This window comes from Oryctolagus cuniculus, chromosome 5 (assembly GCF_051225735.1).
Source record: "Oryctolagus cuniculus isolate XC-2025 breed Fujian yellow rabbit chromosome 5, ASM5122573v1, whole genome shotgun sequence".
Taxonomy (NCBI): domain Eukaryota; kingdom Metazoa; phylum Chordata; class Mammalia; order Lagomorpha; family Leporidae; genus Oryctolagus; species Oryctolagus cuniculus.
Window position 1 is genome coordinate 110,853,530 of NC_142871.1, and position 26,277 is coordinate 110,879,806.

Here is a 26,277-nt window from a genome sequence, read left to right on the forward strand (position 1 = left end):
CTGTATTTGGTCATTTATATTTTCAATATATGGTACCTTTAAAAAGTTTTATCTATCGTTGTGTCAAGTTTGATTGTTGTAAGTTGTTATTTATTTGTTACTTGGTCTCAGTGGCTAATTGGAAACATGTACTTTAGAAAACTACTTAGGGACTTTCCTGCAATCTTTAATCTTACTTCAAAGACTGAAGTGGATGTGGCTGCTTCTGAGGTCAGTTTTGGTAATTAGGACACGTCTCTTCACAGTGAAACGATGGTCTTTGAAAGTCCCAAAAGATCCAGCCCATTTCTGGTTTCTGGGGTTCCTACTAGCAATTATCATCACTTTAAGATAGGTCAGAATACATGCCCAATAAGCTCCTTTATAAAAGTTAACTTATCATTAAATTAAAATGAAAGCTTTTCTCAACATATTAAGCAAAGTCAGATAATTCATTTGCCAAAATAGGTAATAGGTATGTGAAGTCTGAGTGTTTTGCACTTTAAACTGGTTTGTTCTCTTGGTTCTTTTTCCTAATGGCTGAGTCCATTGCCATGCAAACATAAATTGATTGTCCTTTCATGAAGAGGATTTTAAAATTTGAAATTTGCCAGTAACAAGCCTTGTACTTCTAGAGCCTAGAAATTCACTGAATACCACAGAATACTTGCACTACAGGTAATAACCAAGTCATCAACTCCAGTTGCCTATCGTGAACTCAGAACTCAGACCATGAGGGGTCTTGTGTGGAATTTCTTGCTAAGGAATTTGGATACGATCCTGGGTGTGCAACAAAATCAAGAGAACAAAGAGAAGGGGGTATGTGGATTTGTGTATTATACATATACATATGTAAATAAGTAAAATTAAATATATATATAATGGAGCCACAACAAAAGACAGCAATATAGGTGAGTATACCACACAGAATTGCCAGTGAGCTCCTGTGAAATAGAGTTGATAGGTATGGAGAGAGATGGATATATTAAATATACTTTAAGGGAAAAGAAACAAAGCCTGGTTTAGCCCAGAGTGACTGGGCGAAGGAGAGAGGGGATCAGTAAGATGCCAAGGGTTTTTGCTGGGTAACAAGGTAGGTAATAACATGACTCACTGAGGAAAGGAAACATGGGAGGAGGATTAAGCAGTATAGGCGGCAGGGCAGCAGGAAATGAGTTCATTTTTAGAAAAAACTGACTCTGCCACCCAAGAAGATGTCCCACAGGCAGCTGAATATTCACGTCGGAAGCTCAGACTTGTTTATGACAATGAAAATGTGTCATTGCTATAAGACTCGCCAAAGGAGTCTTTCACCAAGAAGGAGGCAGAACCAGAATTCAAAAGCCAGCCAGGCTGGAAGACTCCTGGGACTACTATTCAAGGTGGAAGGATTTGTCTGAGAGAATCCTGAGGCATTGCTTAAAATGAATATGTAAAATACTTACATATAATGGATGTACTTAATGATTACCTACTGTGTGTCTGCTGTCTGCCGTGTGCATCATAACACTCTAGAGTTGAGAATTAAGTGCTTACAAAGACCCAATTCTTAGGCCGGTGTCGTGGTTCACTTGGCTAATCCTCCACCTGTGGCACCGGCACACCGGGTTCTAGTCCTGGTTGGGGCGCCAGATTCTGTCCCAGTAGCTCCTCTTCCAGGCCAGCTCTCTACTGTGGCCAGGGAAGGCAGTGGAGGATGGCCCAGGTCCTTGGGCCCTGCACCCTCATGGGAGACCAGGAGAAGCTCCTGGCTCCTGGCTTCAGACTGGCACAGCACCCCGGCCGTAGCAGCCACTTGGGGAGTGAACTAACGAAAGGAAGACCTTTCTCTCTATCTCTCTATCTCTCTATCTCTCTATCTCTCTCTCTCACTGTCCAACTGTGCCTGTCAAAAAAAAAAAAAAAATCCAATTCTTTGTTACCTTCAAGGTGGATTATCCCAAGTGCTACTTTTTCCTAACAGAGAATAATAAGAAGTGTGAAAGAGTGATAAAAGCTGAAAATGCATCCTACAACCAGACTGAATTTCCTGAGCGCATTACTGATGGTAAACTGAAAGTTAACAGCTTTTCTTTCTCACATAACTCAGTGTTCATCTGGGAAAGCAGATGCTGCCATCCTCTTTCTCTTCCTACCATTCAGATACCCTGTGAATCCTAAGAAAGTAAGCTCTGCAACCACAAATAGTTGGAATGCAAAGTATGCAGATGAAATCCTTGAGCCACTCAGTTCCAAAATTCCATTAATGTGCTAAAGTTCTTGGAGCGAAGCAGATAATCCCACCTTCCATTTTGAATGAGTGAATGCCAGATTTGTACCTCAACAAGTTCAGCTGAAGCAGCCCATATTCTTGTCAACAAAATTAAACCTGCAGTCTCATAGATAATTAACTGCTGCTGGAATCACTGATTATTAAATAACCCAAGAGGAAAAAAAAGTAACTAAATACTGATTTCTAGGTAAAAAATGAAGATGAAAAACAGTGGAAGTCAAGAACTCTCTCAGATAAAAGGAATGAAAAGATGGTGAGACAGTTATAGATTAAAATTTTTCATGTTACCAGGAACTAAAGTTTCTGGGCTATTGTCCCCTCATCTTTAGAAGAAAGTGATACTCTTACTCTATGTAAATTTTGAGTCTTTGATATTAACATTGTAGTACAGTTCCTACCATCATATGATCATTAATTTCTTTTTTTAAAATACAGGAGGTGGCCGGCGCCACAGCTCAATAGGCTAATCCTCCGCCTAGTGGCGCTGGCACACTGGGTTCTAGTCCCGGTCGGGGTACCGGATTCTGTCCCGGTTGCCCCTCTTCCAGGCCAGCTCTCTGCTGTGGCCAGGGAGTGCAGTGGAGGATGGCCCAAGTCCTTGGGCCCTGCACCCCATGGGAGACCAGGAGAAGCACCTGGCTCCTGCCTTCGTATCAGCACGGTGCGCCAGCCACAGCATGCTGGCTGTGGCGGCCATTGGAGGGTGAACCAACGGCAAAGGAAGACCTTTCTCTCTGTCTCTCTGTCTCTCTCTCTCTCACTATCCACTCTGCCTGTAAAAAAAAAAAAAAAAAAAAATACAGGAGGTATCTAAATATTAAATCAAAAGATGGCTGTTAGTGTTGTAGTGTTACAACAACAGTAAAACATTCAACCTTACATACATTCTTTGGAAGTAAATAGTCTTAACCCATAAGTATATATTGAAAGGTGCTTCTTAATAGAATAACATTTCTTGGAGAGATTGTTAAGTTAATGGAGACCAAAAGCTGAGTGGCTCAGAGTCAGGGTGAGTTTTAATCAACCACAATGTAATGTTCTTCCATGATTCAAAAAACCAAAGATGGGGCGGGCATTGTGGCATAGGGGGTTGAGCTTCCACCTGTGCTGTCGGCATCCCATATGAATGCCAGTTCGATGCACAGCTGCTCCACTTCTGATCCAGATGTTGAACCTAGGAAGGCAGCATAGGATGGCCCAAGTGCTTGGGCTCTGCACCCATGTGGGAGACCCCAATGAACCTTGGGGCTCTTGGCTTCAGCCTGGCCCAGCCTAGGCCTTTGCGGGCATTTAGGGAGTGAACCAGCAGATGGAAGACTCTCTCACTGTCTCTCCTCCTCTCTGTAACTCTGCCTTTCAAATAAATAAAAATCTTTTAAAAACAAAAACAAAAAAACCAAAGACACATGCAGTTCGGAATGATGGAGATTAACTTAGGTTTCCTACATTAGTTGTGGGGGGAGGGTTGTAGATTAAATCACAGTATTCCAAAAATGAATAGTGTTAGCTGCCCTCTTTTGTTGTTATTGGTATAAAAGCTTTTGTAGATTTTTTTTTTGCAGATTTCAGAAATACCAATAAATAGCTATCTAGAGCCAACAGTCTGTGAGTATCACATGGGCCTTGTAATAATAATCTCCAAGGTATCCTAGATCTTTTCTGAACTGATCTCCAAAATTAATTTACTCTGAAGGTGACATTTTAACCCTAGTTCCTGAGATATAAATATTTAAATTTATTAATCCAGATATTTAAATAATTCTGATTTTTTTTCCTGAATTTAGCCTTTTGTTCTTAGGCTTCATGGTTTCTCCAATACTCTTCGTGTTTAAAGTATTAGAAACAATCAGAAAACATGTTTCTGCTACTTTAAAAATCATCCTGACCTTTTTTTTTTTTTTTTTTTACCATTTTGTATTTTCCCCAAAGTATCTGGTTCTACCGCAGAAACAAGAGCACATTGAGAAATGCACACCACACCACTTAATAGGTTGGATTCTGCTGAGAGCACAGTATTTGAGATGCAGAAGCTTTTGAAGTCACCAGAGTAATATTTAATGCACATGAAGAGTTACCTGAGTAATTTATAATCCTCTATCAAAGTAAAATGTTCCTCTGTGATGCTTATTAGCACGTAATGGAGATGCACTCTAGACATTGTGTAAAACGACTCACTAAGCAAAAAAAAAAAATCAGTGTGAGTTAATAACAACAAAAAGAGGTAAATTTTAAAAAATGATATATTTTAAACGCATGCAACATGATATCCAATTGTTAACAATACTCTCCTAAAGAGTTCTGCTTTATTTTTCATAATTGATTTTTGTTTTTTTTAATTGAGTAGCAACATTTATTTATATGAAGCTTATAAATATTTATGGTGTTCTTACTTTGTATCTACATTGCAGAAAGTCTCTCTTCTCAGAAATCTTAAGAATCCAATTTAGGAGCTGGTGTTGTAGCGCACACAGCTGGGAAAGCTGCCACCTGCAATGCCAGCATCCCATGTGGGTGTTGGTTCATGTCCGATCTTCACTTCTGATCTAGCTCCCTGCTAATGGCCTGGGAAAAGAGGGGGAAGAGGGCCCAAGTGTTTGGGTTCCTGCCATCCATGTGGGAGACCTGGATGAAGCTCCTGGCTCGTGGCTTCAGCTTCGCCCAATCCTGGCCTTTGTGGCCATCTGGGGAGTAAACAAGGGAATGGAACATCTCTCTCTGTCTCTGCCTCTTTCTGTGTAACTCTTTCAAATAAACAAATTTTTTTTTTAAAAGTCCAGTTTAGAAACAAGGCCAACCAGCACAAAATAATTAAAACAGGAAAGTCTTTAAAGAAAATGAATTCTCCTAAATGGGTTAAAAAACACCTTTGTTCTCACTGTGACAGTGTATTTGCTCAGAAAAATGACTTCAATAAAATGATAAAATCTTAGAGTTCAATCCAAGTTCAACTGAATGATGACAGGTACTTGCTCCCACCACTATGTTTTCTCCAATAGTTTAAGAAAATATCAATTTATTGTGTTATAATATTTGAATTTTCATGTTAGATTTCCGCTGTGATTGATTTCCTTAGGTTTATTAAGCTGTCCTCATTTGCAAGGCATAGTACAGTGACTGGATGGAACATATGAGATCTTCAATAAAGACTAAACGAAAAACAGTTAATGAGGTTTTATTATTCATATAATATAAATTTACATAATATTTCATATATCATATAGTACTTACAAATCTAAATTTGGAAGCCAAGAAATAGTGGCAATTTGATCAAGTCACTGAAGCTCTGTTTCTCACATCCTACCATGCTATTTTCCAGATCCACAATTCTATAACCATTCTAGAAATTTCAACTTGACACGTAGTTACTTAGCACTTCCTCTGAGGAATAATTTGTTACTTGCTGAATTCACATTCATAGTCTATTAGAGCATCTCACATGACAATGATGCTGATACTAGGAGCATCTTACTGCCTTCATCATTTTTTAAAAGGACAAAGACATTTCTATATTTCATTGTCGACAATGATTTTATAAAAATGACATCCTGGACCACATCATGGGGCTGGAAACAACTGATCATAACTCTAATTTATAGGAAGCCCTAAAATATTTTAAATTCACCTTGCCTGTTAATTCATAGAATCTCAAAAGGACATACACATTTTAACTCCATCCCTGGACCTTTATAACCTCATATTTCAAAGAAACCACATCATGAGAGATGTTATAATGTGTTATTCCTCTCTGTATTTGGGTCTTTTTCATGTTTAACTTCCCATGGTAGTCTCAGATTAGAATACTTTCAAATTCCTGAGAATCACTTCTATCTCGAATAACTTATAGTAAAGAAATTCAGAAGCCTAAACATTGTTGGTAAGGGAGCTGGCTGACCATATAAAGTTTAACAGACACTAGATAATGACATTGGATAAATGTCACTGACCTAGCCTCTCCACACCCAATCCAAAAAAAAAATGTAACAGGGAAACTGACTTGTATTATTGTGTTATAATTCAGGGTCTTTCCAAGTAACCATGGAAAGACCTAGGGAAGAAAAATTTGACAAACGCAGAAATAACCCTTTTTATTATCTTGTTTCACTGTTGTTATCAAGAACATGTAAGAAATGGAACCAACAACTGAATCAAATGAAATTAATATTTGATTTCAACTTCTAATTAAACTATTAAAAATTACAAAATTGTTGCCCAGGTAGGAATTCATTTTGGGATGAATTCACCTGTTTACCTTCATAGTTAACAATTATGGTAAATAACAGTATTTCCCATTTTTCTAGCCTTGAGCAAGGAGGAAAAAGCATAGTATTTATTCACACAGAATTACAAAAGAGCACATTTTATGCAATAAAATGATTTTTTTCACCTATTTTACAATGGGATTCCACTATGATTGTTTCATGGAATACTTTTATATTTAGCTAACTATCCTTTTCAAGTAAAATGGAAGACTTTATAGCAAATACATAAGATTTGTAGTTATCAAGATTTAAAATTAATCAGTTCAATTTTACTGCTTTTCTTAGGTTGTTACTAGAAGCTGTTTCTGATTCAGTGTCCACATTTATTTGTTCACTCATCCTTTCATATAGTCTTCCATTGCATTCAATCCTTGCAAGGTAACATTTTTTTTTTCTCAGACACTGGGGATATAACAATAAAAAGTGATGTTACCTATTCTAATGTTGGCCAGCAGTTAGGCAATGAAGGATTTTAGTAGATTAATCCACTGCCATAAAGCTTTAGATAAAGCTGTGTAAAGCTATGTGATTGGGTTAAGTCCCCAAGCTTATGCCAGTTTACAACTCTAAAAAAAAATCTAAGGATGGAAATCACAGGATTTTCATTGCTCTACTCGTGGTTGTTCAGCCAGTTTGAAGGCACACTTACCAGGAACATAGGAAAACCTGAAACCTATAATATCCCAGCTCCAAACTTTCAGGGGAACAATCTTGGATCTCTAACACTCTAGGACAACTAGAGCCAACAATAGTACCTTCATTTTGTTAAAAACAGTAAAGTGGGAGAGATTTACCTCTAGAGTACAAGAACACTGACATATTCTTGTAGATAGGACTTAAAGTTGCATTTTACAAAGGACTGAAAAGGCACTTTCAAGCTTGTCATTAAAGTTTACTATTCCTTTAGTACATCAAAACAGCTCTATTTAATTCTACTCAACTAAATACATGGAATTCTTCCCCAAAATTTCTGTGCAGAGAAAGGCAGTTGGGGGTAAACTCATCCTCAAGCCATGGATCACACCAGGAAGATCAGTATCCACCTTCTCCCACCAAAGAAAGGCAACATGGAGCTCAGCAGGGGTCTATAAACATTTTCTATAAAAAGCCCAGACTATAAATAGGTTAGGCTTTGTAAGCACAGTGAGTTCTTTCATAATTACTTAAATCTTCCTTTGTAGCAAAAACAGCCATAGACAATATGTGAATAAATAAGAATGTCTGTTTTCCAGTAAAACTTTCATTTACAAAATCAAGCATAGGGCCAAATGAAACTCACAGGACATAGATTGCCTACCCTTTACCTGGGTAAACCTGTGTCCTGAATAATGGTAACATTTCTAATCTTTATTTAGTCTCTCATTCTATGCTACATCATGTCACATACTGAAATAAATATAAGCATGTGGAATGAAAGATACAATTTCTCATTTATCATTAAGTATCATTTTAATAATGATATCTTGATGAAAGATATCCACAGGAACCTATATTTATCCCTTTAAGTGCAATCTTTTCCAATATTGATAAAACATTTTTATTTTTCTACTTTGTAGATAGTTTGCTTTGCTTTATATTATAGTAAGTGCAATTTAAATTTTTCTCATTCTTTTTCATAATCTTTCAGTAGGAATTCTCAGTATCACTTGAACTACCCAGAGACAAATGCCCTACATCAGCTTCCCTCAGTCTACAGGAATTTTCAAACTGATATTTTTACTGCTTCCAACTTTATGTCAGTTACCAATGCAATATATCTCCTCCTAGTAATCTCCTTCCTTATGTCCATACCTCCTTCCATTATAGACCCGGGCATGAAATCTATTCTCTGTTAAGAACTGGATTCAGAATGAAAGACCTGTATAATCTGGTTACTGTAACTACATGAAATGTCACTATAAACACAGTATTAATACCCTTTGAAGAAAGGAATTGACTTTGCAATAGCTATTCTTTATAGTATTTAAAAGTTTTGTGATTTGTTTCATGTTTTTTGGTTAGATTCCAAAATATTATGGTTAATAGAAATCTGATTAACAGAGAAATGAGGATTCTTTCTTTATATTCTATATTCTATTTCTTTATATCCTATTTTCATATCACTTTGTTTTCTGATCTTTGGGAAAAACTAATATGGGGATTTTTTTTTTTTTTTACTGATTTTGCTATTTAAAAGTTTCTCTGACCCTTAACCTGCTTATTTCTCACTAGATCTTTATAGCACATTTTAGCACAAAGGATCTCAAAATCACTTAAGAATCTCCCTGGGAAGCATTTGAAAAAAAAACAACCCTTGGTTCCCACCCAGTAGTTTTCTGATCAGTTGTTTTGGAGACAATGAAACACATTAGTTATTCAGGGACCAATTTAGTTTTCATTTTAGTTTATAATTTCAAGTGATTTTCAAATAAATCAAGAGCTAAAAAGCTTTTATTTATTATTTCAATTTCTTTTAGAAGTCTATATAAAAGGATTAAGTTAGAAATGTTTTATACTGATACTCCTCTTTGTTTTGTAGCATTTAAATCTAACACACAATAAATGAGCAGTTTAGACATTAACTTTCTATTTAACATATTTAGAAGTGTTCTTTTTTATCCATTTATGTAAATGGAACAGATTTCATTTATTTCTCATATCCATTTTTAAGAATTTTATAATTTCCAGGCCCCCTCCCTCACTCTTCCTTATTTTTCTTTTAATTTTTGATATACTCTCTTTTGATATACTCTCAATTTACTTAATTACCACAAGCTGAATCCTCCACTAAATAAAGAATTCAACAAGTAAAATTCCCTGTAAACTTATTTCCAAGTGGTTGCATTTTATACACAGAGGGAGAGACACACAGACACCTACACACTTTTTTGATGACCTGACCACTTGAAAATGTAGTAAAAGTTTTGCTTTTAGCATTGAGATCTTTTACTCTTTTTCTCAGTTGACTATTGTGTCTTAAATGACAGCTCTTGATAACTTTGAAATTATGTGAATGTTGCTTTCTCTTATTCATAGCACCAGAAGAATGGGCCACCACCCGCCCCAGCTTGAAGGCTCCACCTCCAAGGTCAGCCAGAGGGGGATACAGGGAACACCCCTACGGTAGATATTGAAGGTCCTCCTCAACTGTGACCTCACCTCAAAGACAATTCATAGCCTGTGGTCTTCACACAAACAGCAACAAGACAAGTAATAGTCTTTTTTTTGTTTGTTTTTTCTATTCTAGGGATAACTGCTCATGATTGCCCTCATATATTTCTTGTATTTCCCTCTATACTGTTGGCGTGACATTGACACTAGTATTATTTTACAAAATGGACTGAAAAAGATATTGGCAAGCATAGTCTATAAACTCGTCAGTAGGAAGATATTCTCTTGGTTGTTTTTCATTGTTGTATGTAATTTTTTCCTTTTTTATTTTTTTTTAAGAAAGAGCATGAATCTGTTAACAGACATTGAGTCTCAACCAATTAGCAGAAGCTTTATTTAGGGTTGCTAAAAGACTGTAATACGATTTTTGAACTAGCTGATAATAAAGTTGTAGATAAGATGTTTTAACCTGTCTTTTAATATCTGTTAGTTAGATGAAGATGTTCGATATTAAGTTTGTAAATTTAATTTTAAATGCTGTTTTAATGGGGTTGAAATCAAGCAGCTACTGTATGTATGTAGCTAACTGAATTTGTTCAGTGTTTTAACCTGTATTTGTTAAAAAAGAAAAAAAAAACACATAAAGTTCCATGTGTAAGATTCTCTAAATAGGAAACCACAATTTGTCAAATATGTTTGCCATAATTTGTCAATAAAGCTGAAAACTTTTGTAAAAACTAAATTTGTAATTACTTGTTTTCTAGCTTTAAATGCCTGCTTTATTTCTTCTTCAAGAGATGCCTAAAATGTTTTCTATTTAAAAATTACAAAAATGAACCCAAGCCTGTTTTAAGATATTTGTGTAATACTTAAAAATGTATTAATAACTTATGGTTGTTAAATAATTTAAAAGTTAACAAACTAAACTGTTACATGAATCATGGTTAGTAAACACTAATGTATAACATGTTAATGGAAAAAATGGATTTAGAATAATAAATGGATTTTAAACTATCCTCTAAGCTTTATCTTGCTAAACACAAATTCTGATTGACTTGTTTGCATTAGCCTGTCTCTCCTGAGAAAGAGTAATGGAGTATAAAGAGGTAAGATTACCACTTACCACTGTCTAAATGCCTAGTTCTTCAACCTTTGAGTTTCCCCGCACATTAAATATCCCATCCAACATGTAAGCATTGCGTAGATTCACTTTATTGTTTTCACTCAAAAGAGTGCGTGGACTTCATTTGCGTAGTTTATAACAATTTGTTTTGACAAACAAATCATCAGTGTCACTGGCTAGTTGTTGCTATTCAACCTCAAAAACTTTATTTGTAATTTTCAGTGCTAAATATCACCGCCCTTGAAGGCAGTTTAGAGGGCTGATATTTCTTTTGAGACTATCAGACTTGATGGCTGATGATTATTAAGGAAATATGTCGCAGGACTCAAAGGATGACTAAACGTTAAACAGGTAACACTAATAGTAACTCTGTAATTTTGCCTATGTAACAGTAATGTTAAATATTCTCAGTTATTAAGTTCCTGATAGTTAAAAAAGTAAACCTACAAAAACATAACAAATAGGTCTATAGGCTTTTAAAACAACTAATTAACATTAACTAGAGGCATCAAAATTATTTTACAATATATAACCCTCAAGGTAATAAACAGAACTAAAATTAACAATAATAGTAATGCAACTCTTGCTAACATCAAACGTAAGCTAAATTTTGATGGAAAAAAAAAGAAAGTGAAAAACTTGATGGTAGGAATGAATGCCAAAACTGTTAATATTTTAAATACAGTTTTTTTGTTTATGGTGGCTTTTTGTCGATGTATTGGTTTACTTTTTTGCTGCTAACCAGCTTAGGCATATTGCTGTTCAGTTTTCGCAGCTGGAGTTGCATGCTAATAGTTTTATGAAGTGTGTGTCTGTCATCAATTTATATTGTACATATTTGCCTTTCATAAAGTGCTTTTGAGTTATATTGAATTTTCTTTTTCTATTCTTTCTCCCCATTCTAGGTACCCATGAGTAAAGAACACATTGAATACCAGATGTGATTGGCTAAGAAACCTGGAGGTAATTTTAAGTTTTGTCTTTGAAATACATAGATAATCTTCACCAACATTAAAATATGATGTAATATGAAGGTACAGTAGTGAGCTAAAATACCAAGTGCTGCTAGTTGAAATACGCAAATACTTTGATTGTCAAGAACTGAGTTATTTTTACCTTCTTTAAAATAAGATATTTACATGACAAGCATGTTAGTTTATTCAGAATCCTGTCAAAGGAAAAGTCAATTGTACAAAGGGTATGAAAACTTTCACTCTGCAGATTTAAGAGAAGTAAATCATAATCATTGGGTACAATAAAAGGGACAGGCTATCCTGTAGAATTGCCTGCTCCCTATCAATACCTAAACACTACATTTTTTCCTCATAATCTCACTGGATTGATCAATACTTTTTTTTTTTTTTTGTCATCTGCCGTTCCATAATGGTAAAAACAAAATCTTACTGAGTATACTGCACTATTGCAAATTGAGACTTGATCTCTGCAGAGTTCAGAAACCTTAACCGAGAATCTCAGACTGAAAACAAGGCAAAGGACAGTTACGGAGTCCACAGGCTAACCACGGAGAACTGAAATGACCTGGAACGGTGTTGGAAATAGGGTTTTAAACCCAAGTTTTCATGTTCTGGGTCTACTTCTCTTTTTTTCTTTTTCCAACAATATCCACACGCTGACACTGAAGAAGTGCCAGAAGAGGTCTGGAAGCGTCTGCAGCTCCTTCTGGCAGGGATTAGAGCCATTACAGTGGACTGAAACGGAATTAGTTAACTCGCCAGTGAGGAAGGGAGTGTGTCCTGGAGAAAGGAAGTTGCTGCCTGCATTTGCAGAGCTGGCAAAGTGCGAAGTTTGAGAGAAAAACAATAGGTCAGTGAGCCTTGTGGGCCATTTCCATGAAGACACAAAATAAAAACGAAGTCTGGAAAGGCAGGTTCGAGACAGGCCCCAGTTATCACTAAGTGTGATGCTCTGTACATCTACGAAAGAAAGACTGTCCAGATTGAGAAGAGGTATCAGTCATTTAAAATATCAGTGTAAGATATTAGTGTGGCCTTTAAATTTGGGTTCTGTACACCATGCCAATTATTCTGTAAGGGGCTCACACAAGTTTGGAACTCAAAGAGGACACGGTCTCAAGGGGACCCCTGGAAGGCAGCAAGTTCAGCAGAGCTCCCCACACCTATGCGAGTCAGGTGCCTTCGGGGAGAAGTGGCTGCCTGTTTCTCCATGTTGGGAAGCAAGAAGCGGGTGTGGCAGAGTCATACAAAAACAAACCCTCTTCGGCAAGGCATGGAGGGTGCAGCAGCACAGCCACAAGATGAGCTGAGCAGGCTGCAGATTGGTCAGCAGCTGCAACGTGAAGAGGTAAGGAAACCAGCTGCTCCTTTACATTAAAACCCACAGAACTCAAATTCAGTCCAGGAAACACAGAATGGGAAAAATCGTTTTTATCCACCTAACAGAATGAGGATCTAAATCTGAAATCAAGTTGATGTATAGAAAGACATAATTATACATACACAGCACAGTCATTTACAGCATAATTTGACACCTAACATAATCAGAAATGAATATAGTATGTTTGTCTATGAACAGGGAATGAGAATTTCTCGAAATTAGTGTCCTATCAATAAAAACCAAGTGTTCCTAAGTGAAGCACGTGCACATGGGATGGCCCCTTTTGTCAGTACCAGGAAACTTAAACTGATGGCTCCCCAGACAATGGCACGTCCACCTTATGCTATCCACCTTTTGCTAGCTATACAAACTCTCATGGCAGATTAAGCTTTTTAAATTACAGTCCATTTTAAGTGTATTTTGAAGTATTCTGTATGCATGCTTCATTCATTCTTTAAGATAACACTGTGACCGTAAACTCAATAAAACACAAACAGGAATAAGCTTGGGCACTAAAAAAAAGTATTTAAAGTAGTAATAATAATAGTAGTAAGTTAGAAAGTTTTTATGCCTATCTATGTTTGTCCATCAAAAAGTTTCACTATACTCAAGTATGATTAAAACAGAATTGATTTGATGTTATTTAATAAATCAAATAGTGCTTTTATGTCTTATTTGTAATATTTAAATGATGTTAACTTCTGGTATATTAAAGGCTTAATAATAATTGAAGCACTGGCAGTTTTTAAATGAAGTTGGCCTAATAACATATGACAAGTTCTCAGCAATTCTTTCAAAGGAAATGATTTTTTGAAATTTATTATTAAAATATTATTCTTGTTCTTTGAGTTCTTCACTTAGTAGTATACTCATGTTTGCTGGAATTTTGGAAATCACATATGTCCTTTAGAAATGAAAACTTTTCTACAGCATTCTCTCTCTCTGCATATGTATGTGTGTTCATTCATGTAAGAAATGTGTAGACTTTGTTTTTAATGAGAATAAAAAGCAGGGATCTGTAATCTGAGTTGCATACATATCCAGTATCATGTTTCAGAATCAAGAAGCCGGGAACAGAATATTAGACAATTTGCCACTTTGATGGTTCAGTGGAAAATTTTTTTTAACTGTGGAAAACAATAAAAAAATATAGTAAATGATGGAAAATATTCAATTATATTTTACTTTATAAAACTGATTACATGATATGGCCGGTGCCGTGGCTCACTTGGTTAATCCTCTGCCTGTGGCGCCAGCATCCCATATGGGCACCAGTTCTAGTGCAGGTTGCTCCTCTTCCAGTCCAGCTCTCTGCTGTGGACCGGGAAGGCAGTGGAAGATGGCCCAAGTGCTTGGGCCCCTGCACCCGCATGGGAGACCAGGAAGAAGCTCCTGGCTCCTGGCGCAGCACTGGCCATAGCAGCCATTTGGGGGGTGACCCAACGGAAGGAAGACCTTTCTCTCTGTCTCTCTTTCTCACTGTCTATAACTCTTCCTTTCAAATAAATAAAGAAAAAAAAAACTGATTACATGATTTACATTTGGTATGAAGATACAGCATTAATGTTCATAATAAAAATACTAGTGGAACCTTCTGTTTTTTAAGCATACATGCAGGAAATGTACCTGAAATTCCACATAAAAACTAATAAAAGGTATCTGCAATCCTTAAAAAACATATGCAAGAAAGGTATAATTAACCTCATTTTACAGAAGTAATGTCACGATAGTAAGATGTAGGAAAGGCTATATTTAAACCAAAGTTTGATACCCCAACCATTTTCCAAAAGTCTATATGGATTTCAAAATTTGCCCAAGTTTGATTTGGAAAGAAAATCTAATATCTCAGATACTCTTACATAATTTCCATTCTTTATCACTGTAATGAACAGTGACTTAAAACATTATGATAAAATATTTAACTTGAAACTCTACTTTAATCTCTCTTCAAAAGTTCTGCTTCCATCATAGAAAAATATAGATAAAAGAATCTGACATATTTCACAAAGCATGACCACAGTCTTTTGTAAAACAAATGAATCCATTTATAATCTAACTTCTGTTTTGACATTTAAAAACACATGATTAAGTAAGTATGAAAGCAATTTCAGGCTTGTGTTCTTCAATCCGTAAGTCAAAACTCTGATTAAAAGAATAAGGGTCTATTTCAAGTTTATATCTTTGTATATACCATGCAGTCCTGTGTTAAGAACATAGAGAAGGTACCATTCCATGTTAAGCAATTTTTTAAAAAAGTATTTCCTGTTGCCAGCATAATGTGTAACATTTATCTGGACATTGTAGTTTCTCCCTAAGTATCTGAGTCAATAATAAAAATCGCTGTTTTTCTTGACTAACAGGCACCAGTCTCCCATATCCAACATGAAGATTAATTTTCTAATCTCTTTATATAGAATATATTAATTGATACCCAAAAGATTACTTAGAGTAAGGGAGAAAAGGCCAGTTATTTGATATGTTGTTTTACATTTCAGTCTCTTCCATTTTATTATGAGAGACAGAAAAAAAGCAGAGAAGTTGTCCTACTCACACACCACTGGATGCCTCAAGAACAGCTGCTTATCTTTCTATGCACAACAAAATACAGAATGAACCATTTTAAATCAGCAACTGGTTACTGAACAACAATTTTAGTCTCTCTGCAACAGTGTTTCATACGTTACAGTGAGAGAAACTTTAGACACTTGCATTCTCTTCGTGAAGCCTCTCTGGAGGCAAGTCTTACCATTACACACAGGTTTCCCGTCACCTTTGCCACTCAGCGTGACTTGGTCCCTTCTCTGTCTCATTCTCTGTCCACACTCACACACATATGCCACATTTCCTATCTTTGAACTTCATAGTCTGCCTGTTTTGATATCAGGACATTTTTCAAATTTTCTGATACCACTGGACTCCCCCCTTCCCCATATCTTGTTTAACTTTCCCAACAAGACATGGGGAAGTGAGGGGAGAGAGAGAGAGACAGACAGACAGACAGGAATAAAATTGATGGTTGTGAAGAAGGAAGCAATGACTAATATATTCAATCTAGTCTCTACATTGAGAAACATTTTTGGGTTAATTATGAAACCAGTACATGTTCATTAAAACAAAAGATATTAATCAACATTTAATGAAAACAGAGAAATGACACACTGTTAAACTACTGATCACAACATCATGATCTCTCTTCTATAAAATAAGAGTATAATGGGTTGCAATAAGTAAGCAAACATCTCTAATTTTGCTAAATTCCCTAATTATTTCAAAATATAAAATTTAAATTAGGAATAAATTAATTTATGGAATTCACTAAGAGCAGTGCATAAAATCTGTGAATGGAATGAAGACAGTTGTAAATGCCTTTAAACAGGGAAGATTATAAATTCCAATTGCTTAAAAATAATCTTCATAATGGAGTAATATTGAAATTTTAAACTGTTTCTTTAAACTTTCCTGCTGCCATTTCAAAAATATAAAGTAACTTATTGTTTAATATTTATTTACATTGAAATAGGGCTGGCTGGCGCCGTGGCTCAATGGGCTAATCCTCCAACTGCAGCGCTGGCATCCCATATGGTTGCTGGTTCTAGTCCTGGTTCCTCCTTTTCCAGTCCAGCTTTCTGCTGTGGCCTGGGAGCGCAGTGGAGGATGGCCCAGGTGCTTGGGCCCTGCACCCGCATGGGAGACCAGGAGAAGCACCTGGCTCCTGGCTTTGGATCAGCGCGGCGCACCAGCCGCAGCGCATCCGCCGCAGCGGCCATTGAGGGATGAACCAACGGTAAAGGAAGACCTTTCTCTCTGTTTCTCTCTCACTGTGCACTCTGCCTGTAAAAAAAAAAAAAAAAAAAGAAAAGAAATAGGGCTAACCATGAAAATGAGACTGACTAATTTCATGTAATTGTTTTTAATGCAATGTGAAGAAAAATGTATTTATATTAATGGAGTGCATAATATATATCATTGTATTAAATGATTTGGTTAACAATTACTTTATTTTCTTAACACTATGCATGATTTAAATTGATATTTATCAAGATATTGTGTTTTTTTTTCCTTCATACTATTTGTTGAACACTTTACTTAGTGTAGGGTTAATCTTATGAGTATAAAGTAAACTGAAAATAGATCTTTGTAAATTTAGAGTGGGAATAGGACAGAGAGGAGAAAGAAGGCTAGGAGCATAGGAAGGAGGGAGAGATGAGGGTGGGAAGTAAACTCTTTCTAAATCTGTATATTTGAAATACACGAAATTTGTAAACCAATTCAAATTTTTTAAAAAGCAAATAGTATATAATACTAAGTAACAAATGTACATAAAGCATGTTAATATTTCTTATTCCTCCAACATTTTCATTTGAATTATTTCACAATAGAAGGCTTTAAAAAGATGCTGACATACAGAAAAAAGATATTGAGTCTTGTACTATAACCCTGATATGCATATGCTATACCTGACTATATTTATTTGTCCAACTATATAAACAGTATAGAAACTCTGTGATTCTAAATATAGAATTTCTTCATGGAGGTTAGATAGCCAAATAATAAAATAACATAAGATATCAAAAAATAAAAGTAAACTGGAAAATTATGTTTCTAGAAAAACAGTCATGATTACTTATTTATATAAAGAGAACACTATATTATGTTGATTTATACCAATCTGTTTGACAGCAAAAATAAAATGGAGTTTTCCATCCCTTATTTTTGTGCTTTCAGATATTACACACTATTGTATATTTCATGCTTTATTGTATTTAATAATAGGACACTAAAAAGAAGATGAACATGAAAACAAGAAATGAAATGTATTTGGAAAGAAAAGGAATATAGCAAGACTACTGGTGGTGCAAGAGAAGTACTGGGATGAAATAGGTCACAGCATGAAAAGCCAAAGGTAGACCACCAATTGATCCTTAAAAAGATACAATGTCCTGAGAATTTTAAAAACTCTATAAATTTCTATTGTGTAACATCATGAAATGCAACTTCAGAACTTTAAAATAAGGTTTTGTTTCACAGCAAATACAGAGCATTGTACTACTAATAGTAATACATATGCAACTTCTGTGTCTATCTCAGCACAACTAAACTCAGACCACAGCATTTTCTCTACACTTTTTCTTTTAATCACTTTGGAAATTTTCTGGGTCCAGTGTTGAATAAAGAACAAAATTTTGCACTAGCTTCCCACAGGTATGTTAATTCAAATTTGGGCTTTTAAAAGAGATAACTAAAAAAAAAAAAACAGTTACATATATGAATCCCAAGATACTTTGTTTACTTTTATCACACTGCTTTATAATCATATCATTGTTTGAGAGATACATTTCTTCACCTTATAATTCCTACAAGTGTGGCATATTATATATTATAAGCTATAATAAACTGTTAGAAGAATTAAAAGTTCTCTATGAGACTTTATTGTATATTTGCTATATTCAGGTTATCAGAAAATATCTAACAGACTATCAAAGATTGATTAGTGGTAAGTAAAATTTGTTTTAAGTTGATTTGATCCCTCAGACATAGGAAAGGACCATTAAATAATTCTCTTGGTATTTTTTTTTTTTTTTTTTTTTTTAAACTTTTATTTAATGCATATAAATTTCCAAAGTACGACTTATGGACTACAATGGCTTTCCCCCCATACCGTCCCTCCCACCCACAACCCTCCCCTTTCCCACTCCCTCTCCCCTTCCATTCACATCAAGATTCATTTTCGATTATCTTAATATACAGAAGATCAGCTTAGTATACATTAAGTATGGATTTCAACAGTTTGCTCCCACACAGAAACATAAAGTGAAAAATAATAGATGATTTTTTTAAATGATGATGAAATCAGAGCAGACCTATTGTCATGTTTAATCCCAGTGAGAGTCAAGTTGGGAATTGATAATTTCTTTTTTTTTTTTTTTTACAGAGGATCAGTTTAGTATGCATTAAGTAAGGATTTCAACAGTTTGCACCCCCATAGAAACACAAAGTGAAATATATTGTTTGAGTACTCGTTATAGCATTAAATCTCAATGTACAGCACATTAAGGATAGAGATCCTACATGAGGAGTAAGTGCACAGTGACTCCTGTTGTTGACTTTACCAATTGACACTCCTGTCTATGGCATCAGTAATCTCCCTACGCTCCAGTCATGAGTTTCCAAGGCTATGGAAGCCCTCTGAGTTCTCCAATGTCCATTCTCCCAAAAGCAATTTACAGATTCAATGCAATACCAATCAAGATACCGAAGACCTTCTTCTCAGATCTGGAAAAAATGGTGCTGAAATTTATATGGAGGCACAAGAGACCTCGAATAGCTAAAGCAATCTTGTACAACAAAAACAACGCCGGAGGCATCACAATACCAGATTTCAGGACATACTACAGGGCAGTTGTAATTAAAACAACATGGTACTGGTACAGAAACAGATGGATAGACCAATGGAACAGAATTGAAACACCAGAAATCAACCCAAACATCTACAGCCAACTTATATTTGATCAAGGATCTAAAACTAATTCCTGGAGCAAGGACAGTCTATTCAATAAATGGTGCTGGGAAAATTGGATTTCCACGTGCAGAATCATGAAGCAAGACCCCTACCTTACACCTTACACAAAAATCCACTCCACATGGATTAAAGACCTAAATCTACGACCTGACACCATCAAGTTACTAGAGAACATTGGAGAAACCCTTCAAGATATTGGCACAGGCAAAGAATTTCTGGAAAAGACCCGGGAGGCACAGACAGTCAAAGCCAAAATCAACTATTGGGATTGCATCAAATTGAGAAGTTTCTGTACTGCAAAAGAAACAGTCAGGAGAGTGAAAAGACAACCGACAGAATGGGAAAAAATATTTGCAAACTATGCAACAGACAAAGGGTTAATAACCAGAATCTACAAAGAGATCAAGAAACTCCACAAAAACAAAACCAACAACCCACTTAAGAGATGGGCCAAGGACCTCAATAGACATTTTTCAAAAGAGGAAATCCAAATGGCCAACAGGCACATGAAAAAATGTTCAAGGTCATTGGCAATCAGGGAAATGCAAATCAAAACCACAATGAGGTTTCACCTCACCCCGGTTAGAATGGCTCACATGCAGAAATCTACCAACAACAGATGCTGGCGAGGATGTGGGGAAAAAGGGACACTAACCCACTGTTGGTGGGAATGCAAACTGGTCAAGCCACTATGGAAGTCAGTCTGGAGATTCCTCAGAAACCTGAAGATAACCCTACCGTTCGACCCAGCCATCCCACTCCTTGGAATTTACCCAAAGGAATTTAAATTGGCAAACAAAAAAGAGGTCTGCAGCCTAATGTTTATTGCAGCTCAATTCACAATAGCTAAGACCTGGAACCAACCTAAATGCCCATCAACGATAGACTGGATAAAGAAATTATGGGATATGTACTCTTTAGAATACTATACCGCAGTAAGAAACAACGAAATCCAGTCATTTGCAACAAAATGGAGGAATCTGGAACACATCATGCTGAGTGAAATAAGCCAGTCCCAAAGGGACAAATACCATATGTTCTCCCTGATCGGTGACGACTGACTGAACACCAAGAGGGAAACCTGTTGGAGTGAGGTGGACACTATGGGAAATGGTGGCTTGATCAGCATAGCCCTGACTGTTAATGAACAACTAAATACATTATCCCTCTTAGTAGTTTTTTTATCTGTTCTACTTAATATGACTGGTTTAGATCTGTAATTGATGCACAGTTATTCTTAAGTGTTGAAAATTAACTGAAATGTGATCCCTGTTGAACATGGTGGTGGGAATGGGAGAGGGAAGAGATGTATAATTTGGGACATGCTCAGGCTGACTTGCCCCAAGTGGTGGAGTTGGAAGCATACCAGGGGATTCCAATTCAATCCCATCAAGGTGGCATGTACCAATGCCATCTCACTGTTCCAGGTGATCAGTTTCAGTTCACAGTTGGTCATGGTGAATTCTCTTGGTATTTAACTCTAAGGTATTTAGATATTTATAAATGTTTCACTGATTCTACATATCTATCATCACTAATTCTACCATTTCGATCTGTCACTCAAATACATGCTTTAGATCCGAAAATGACACTGTGATTACATAAAATAGGCTCAAAGAGAGTGGTTTCATCCACAATTCAAAGCTGAACAATAGTAAGTGGATGCCAAACAGTCTGCTAAGCTAAATACATTGCTGGTTGTCACTTAAGGAAAAATAGCATCAAGTGCAGCACCTTGGCTTAATGATGACCAAGGATTTTGGGAAAAGACAGACTCTATTGGTCTAACAGCAGAAAATGGAGACCTCTTGGGAAAAGTTTACTGGGGCCAGAGATGTGGCACAGCAGATTAAGACACTACTTACAACACCAGCACATCAGAGACTCCATTCACGTCCCAGCTCCCTGCTAACGTGCCTGGGAAAGCAGCTGAAGATGGTCCAGATACTTGAGTCCTTGACACACAAATGGGAGACCAGCATGGAGTTCCTGACTCCTGGCTTCGGCTTGGACCGGCCATGACCACTGTGGCTATTTGGAAAGTGAACCAGTAGATGGAAGATTCTTTGTGTGTGTGTTTGTGTGTGTGTGTGTGGTGTTTGTGTGTGTGTGTGTGTCTTCTCTCACTGTTCTGCTCTTTTAAACCAATAAATAAATGAGTTTTAAAATAATTAAGGTTATTTTGATGCACAAAATTTTGAGATCCATTATGCTCTTTAAGACAATTAACTTCCTCATTTCTGTCAGTGATAATATCCAGTGGTGAAAGAATGAACAATTAAGGTCAAATGAAACATAGGGGCCAGTGCTGTGGCGTAGTAGGTTAACCCTCTGCCTACAGCACTGGCATCCCATATGGGTGCTGGTTTGAGTCCTGGCTGCTCCATTTCCAATCCAGCTCCCTGCTGACAGCCTGGGAGAGCAGTGGAAGATGGTCCAAGCGATGGAGCCCCTGCACCCATGTGGGAGACCGGGAAGAAGCTCCTACCTCCAGGCCATGGAGCTGTTGCAGCCCATAAGGAGAGAACCAGCAGATGGAAGATCTCTCTCTATCTCCCTCTCTGTAACTCTGCCTCTCAAATAATAAAATAAATAAATCTTTAAAAAAAAAAGTTCATGAAAGGGAAACTCTTCATGTGCTGTAACTATTAAACATACTTTAATAAAGCCCACTCCAAACAAAAGTATGTTTTTTTTTTTTCTTTCTAAATGTAAACATTTACTCAAATCCTTAATCATGGATATTTATTTATTTATTTTCAAATTTTAAAAATTTCTTTAATTTATTTCAAAGACAGAGTTACAGAGAGAGGGAGAGACAGAGAGAGAGAGAGAGAGAGGTCTTCCACCCTCTGATTCACTCCCCAAATGGTATAATAGCTAGATCTGAAGCCAGGAGCCAGGAGCTTCTTCTGGTTTCCCACATGGGTACAGGGGCCCAAGTACTTTGGATCATCTTCCACTGCTTTCCTAGGTACATTAGCAGAGAGCTGGATCAGAAGTGGAGCAGCCAGAACACAAACCGGCACCCACATGGGATGCCGATGTTGCAGGCAGTGGCTTTTATCTGCCATGCTACAATCTATCACGGAATACAAGCTGGCATAACTTTGGTCATTTTTTAAAATACATATATTAGTCCTGTTAATACTTAAGTTCTGTATATATATTAAAAAAGCTTTTTTAAGAAAAGCAACTTTATGCTAATTGGATAATTGAAACTCTTAAATGCCCTGCATGTTTTAAAGTCTGATTTTTGATTTGTTCTGCAAAAATTAGAAAACTTCAAAACAACTTCCTAATTTTAAACCAAGAACTCTGCTTTTGAGAAAACATCCCAGAAGATTTGTGTCTATTTTAAACAGATCAATGGTTGATTTTAACTTAATTTACTAAACAATTTCACATAGCAGTCTAGAGATTTTGAGCTTCTTTCATAAGAGTGTAGTCATCTGGAAGGATTCTGCTATTTGGTCCAATTTCTCTCTGTCTAATGTTATTACTAAAGAACATTGCAGAAACCTAGAAATTCCTATTTGTCACAAACCTACTGTTGAAGCAATTCACAGCAAATTAAAACATATTTTACTGTTTTACAATTAACTTGCTGTATTACATTGTGTGGAAAACACCATAACACTTTTTTCAATATAAAACTAGCATGTCTGAGAGTCTTAGATTTATTCAATTTCCAGGTCCTGAATTTTTACTCCTGTGGTTAGGTAGCTCCATTCTGCTATAAACTTCAAGGTCTAGTGTGCTCAAGACCTCATAGATTTCTGTTTCTATTGTCTGATCTCTGCTGAGGTCAGAGAAAGCACGTTTGTATTATGAAGAGGTGACACTTAATTTTAATTAAGGTTCTAAAAACACAGTCTAAATAAAAAATGACAGTGTCCATAGCAACAATAAGATTAACATGCTACACAGTGTTTCTACTGTATAAATTTACTTAAAAAGATAAATTACTTTTAATGATGCCTGGAAAATATCTAATTTGAAATTGTTTCCTTCTCTTTTGAGGCCGAATTTGTTCTTAGAAATGTGAAGATATGAGAAGACTTCAAAAAGTTCATGAAAATGGAATGAAGATAAGCTTACTTTGGTGCAAAATACTTTTGAAATCTATGCATGTTTTTTATAAGTATTTTCCATGAATTTTTAAAGATCCCATATATATTATAATGAGACTTATCTAATATTATCTAAGAAGACTTCAGTGTCTCGCAGTAAAAGTTTATTTTTTCAAAATAATCCTAATGATGATACTAATGCACTCAGTTGCATTCAGTTTTACAGACTTACAAAGTAGGATGTGCCATCGAGTTCTCAATTATTTGTTACTTACTAGTTGACTTTTGGGGCAGGCATTTAGATTGGAGGTCGAGACGCCTGCTCCCACATCAGAGTATCTGATTCGATTCTGGGCTCCAGTTCCTGATTCTAGATCCCGGGAGGCAGAGATGACAGCTCAAGTAGTTGGGCTCCTTCCACCTAAGTGGGAGGAGTGACTGTATTCCCAGTTACTGACTTTGACCCTGCCTAGTCCCAGCTTTTTCTGAGCAGGTAGGGAGTGAACCAGAAAATGGGAGCTCCCTTTCTATCAATTTCTCTTTCAAATTTTTTTTTTGAAATTAAAAGTTTAACTTAATCATAATATAGATAACATCAAAATATATTATGCAACTTACCACATTATTATCTACTATATATTTATTTTATATATTTGTAAGTGTAATTATGTTTACAAATAGCAAAACAAAATTTGAGGACCAGGCAAAATCTGTTACTTGGTTAGTGACTATATATTATGATGGAATTAAATTTCAAAATCGAATTATTAGGGTGAAAAATAATCTATGAATAATTTTTATGATTAAAAATTAAAGCAATGGGACCAGTGTCATGGTGTAACAGGTTAAGATGATGCATGAAATGCAGGCATCCCATATGGGCACCAGTTTGAGTCCTGGCTGCTCTGTTGCTGTGGATTTGTTCCGAAAGGAGGAGTGCAATGGAGGCAAGAGACGCAGAGTCACCACCCAGACACCAGGAGTCGGGTGAAAGCAGGTCAGAGGTGAGCAGCCTGCAGACTCATTTATTTCAGTTGGTACAGCAGCTTAAATAGTCAAGGCAGCCAATCTAGTCAAGGGGCGATTTATGCCCTAACCAATCACAGCCTATTGCCAGGCAGGCTCTGTTGCCAGGTGGGTTTCGAAGCCATGCCTGAGTAACTGACACTTACTTGCCAGTGGCCATCTTGGCATGACCTTCTCATTCCACCACACTGCTCCACTTCCAACCCAGCTCTCTCCTAATATGCTGGGAAAGCAATGGAGACGGCCCAACTGCTTGGGGCCCTGAACCCATGTGGGAGCCCCAGAAGAACCTCCTGGCCCCTGGCTTTGACCTGGCTCAGGTCTGGTAGTTACAGCCATCTGGGGAGTGAACCAGCAGATGGGAGATCTCTCTCTCTCTCTCTCTCTCAACTCTACCTCTCAAATAAATAAATAAACCTTTAAAAAAATTAAGCATTTTATATAGAATATTGATTTATAATATCTTTAATTCCAGGTATAGATATTCTGATTTTACCAGAACTTAAGAATATGAATATTACTTTACTTCAGATTTTGATGGAACATTATTTATATAAATTTTCTGTTTCTTTCCACATCTTATATTTAGCCAGCCTCAAATTTTATTTATGAGTCATATTTGGAGGTTTTTTTCCTCTACTTTAACACAGCAAATTTTAAAATAAAAAAAGAAAGGAGGAGAGAGGATGGAAACTGATCATCTATCCAAAATAGAACACATACAAAATCAGCCAACAAATTGTCAACTGTCTCTTCCACTTTGATTTTGTGGACTATGTAAGCATTACTTACAAGTGATGCAATTCCTCTTATATTTAAAAATATACCCTTATATTTGCATTAATAGAAAAATGTTAAAGTATTAAATATTTCTCAATTCTGGTTATATTTAACAAGAAATTTATTTCATATAAACATAATAACACCCAAGTTTATTCCCAGTAGTCTATTTCCTAAGTGTTTTCTTCTACTTTAATTTTTTTAAAGATTTATTTTATTAGGCCAGTGCCACAGCTCACTAGGCTAATCCTCCGCCTACAGCGCAGGCACCCCAGGGTTCTAGTCCCGGTTGGGGCACTGGATTCTGTCCCAATTGCTCCACTTCCAGTCCAGCTCTCTGCTGTGGCCCGGGAAGGCAGTGGAGGATGGCCCAAGTGCTTGGGTCCCTGCACCCGCATGGGAGACCAGGAGGAGGCACCTGGCTCCTGGATTTGAATCAGTGCAGGTGCCGGCCGTAGCAGCCATTTGGGGGGTGAACCAATGGAGGGAAGACCTTTCTCTCTCTCTCTCTCTCTCTCTCTCTCTCTCTCTCTCTCTTTTGTGTAAATAAATATATTTATAACTTTATTCAATACCACAGTTTCCACCCAGCATTTTTTATTCATATTTAATGCTACATAGTGATTTAAACAATTTAATTAAGTTTATAGCAGATTTCTGAGTCTCACCACAATTAACCACAATTATTTTGTTGTGTATGAAATACAGAGAACTCAATAAAGCTGTTCTTCTCCATAGCGCTAGGGTTGTGCTGTTGCCCTCACCCTACTGATGACATTGAACCATTATTTGGGTAGACC

At 36.4% G+C, this 26,277-nt stretch overlaps 1 protein-coding gene and 1 long non-coding RNA gene across 7 annotated transcripts in view; both read left to right on the forward strand.

Moving 5' to 3' along the window:
* Positions 1-19,477, forward strand: part of KHDRBS2 (KH RNA binding domain containing, signal transduction associated 2) — a 646,917-nt gene extending 627,440 nt beyond the window's left edge. Inside the window, exons 9-12 of one of the 3 annotated variants that reach the window (XR_016233950.1) lie at positions 9,526-9,699; positions 11,629-11,686; positions 17,852-17,981; positions 19,011-19,477. Coding sequence is in view for 2 of the 3 variants with exons in the window: in XM_051855537.3 (XP_051711497.2) it covers positions 9,526-9,623 (98 nt within the window). In the remaining variant the exon portion in view is untranslated. Of the gene's footprint in view, positions 1-9,525; positions 10,605-11,628; positions 11,687-17,851; positions 17,982-19,010 lie in introns of those variants that run through there. The other 2 variants (XM_089333075.1, XM_051855537.3) reach the window with 2 other exon arrangements.
* A 997-nt stretch (positions 19,478-20,474) lies between these two features.
* LOC149126610 (uncharacterized) overlaps positions 20,475-26,277 on the forward strand; it is a 45,342-nt gene continuing 39,539 nt past the window's right edge. For 2 of the 4 annotated variants that reach the window (XR_016233953.1, XR_016233955.1), the window contains exon 1: positions 20,475-24,675. This is a non-coding gene — a long non-coding RNA (uncharacterized LOC149126610). The remainder of the gene's footprint in view (positions 24,676-26,277) is intronic. The other 2 variants (XR_016233956.1, XR_016233954.1) reach the window with 2 other exon arrangements.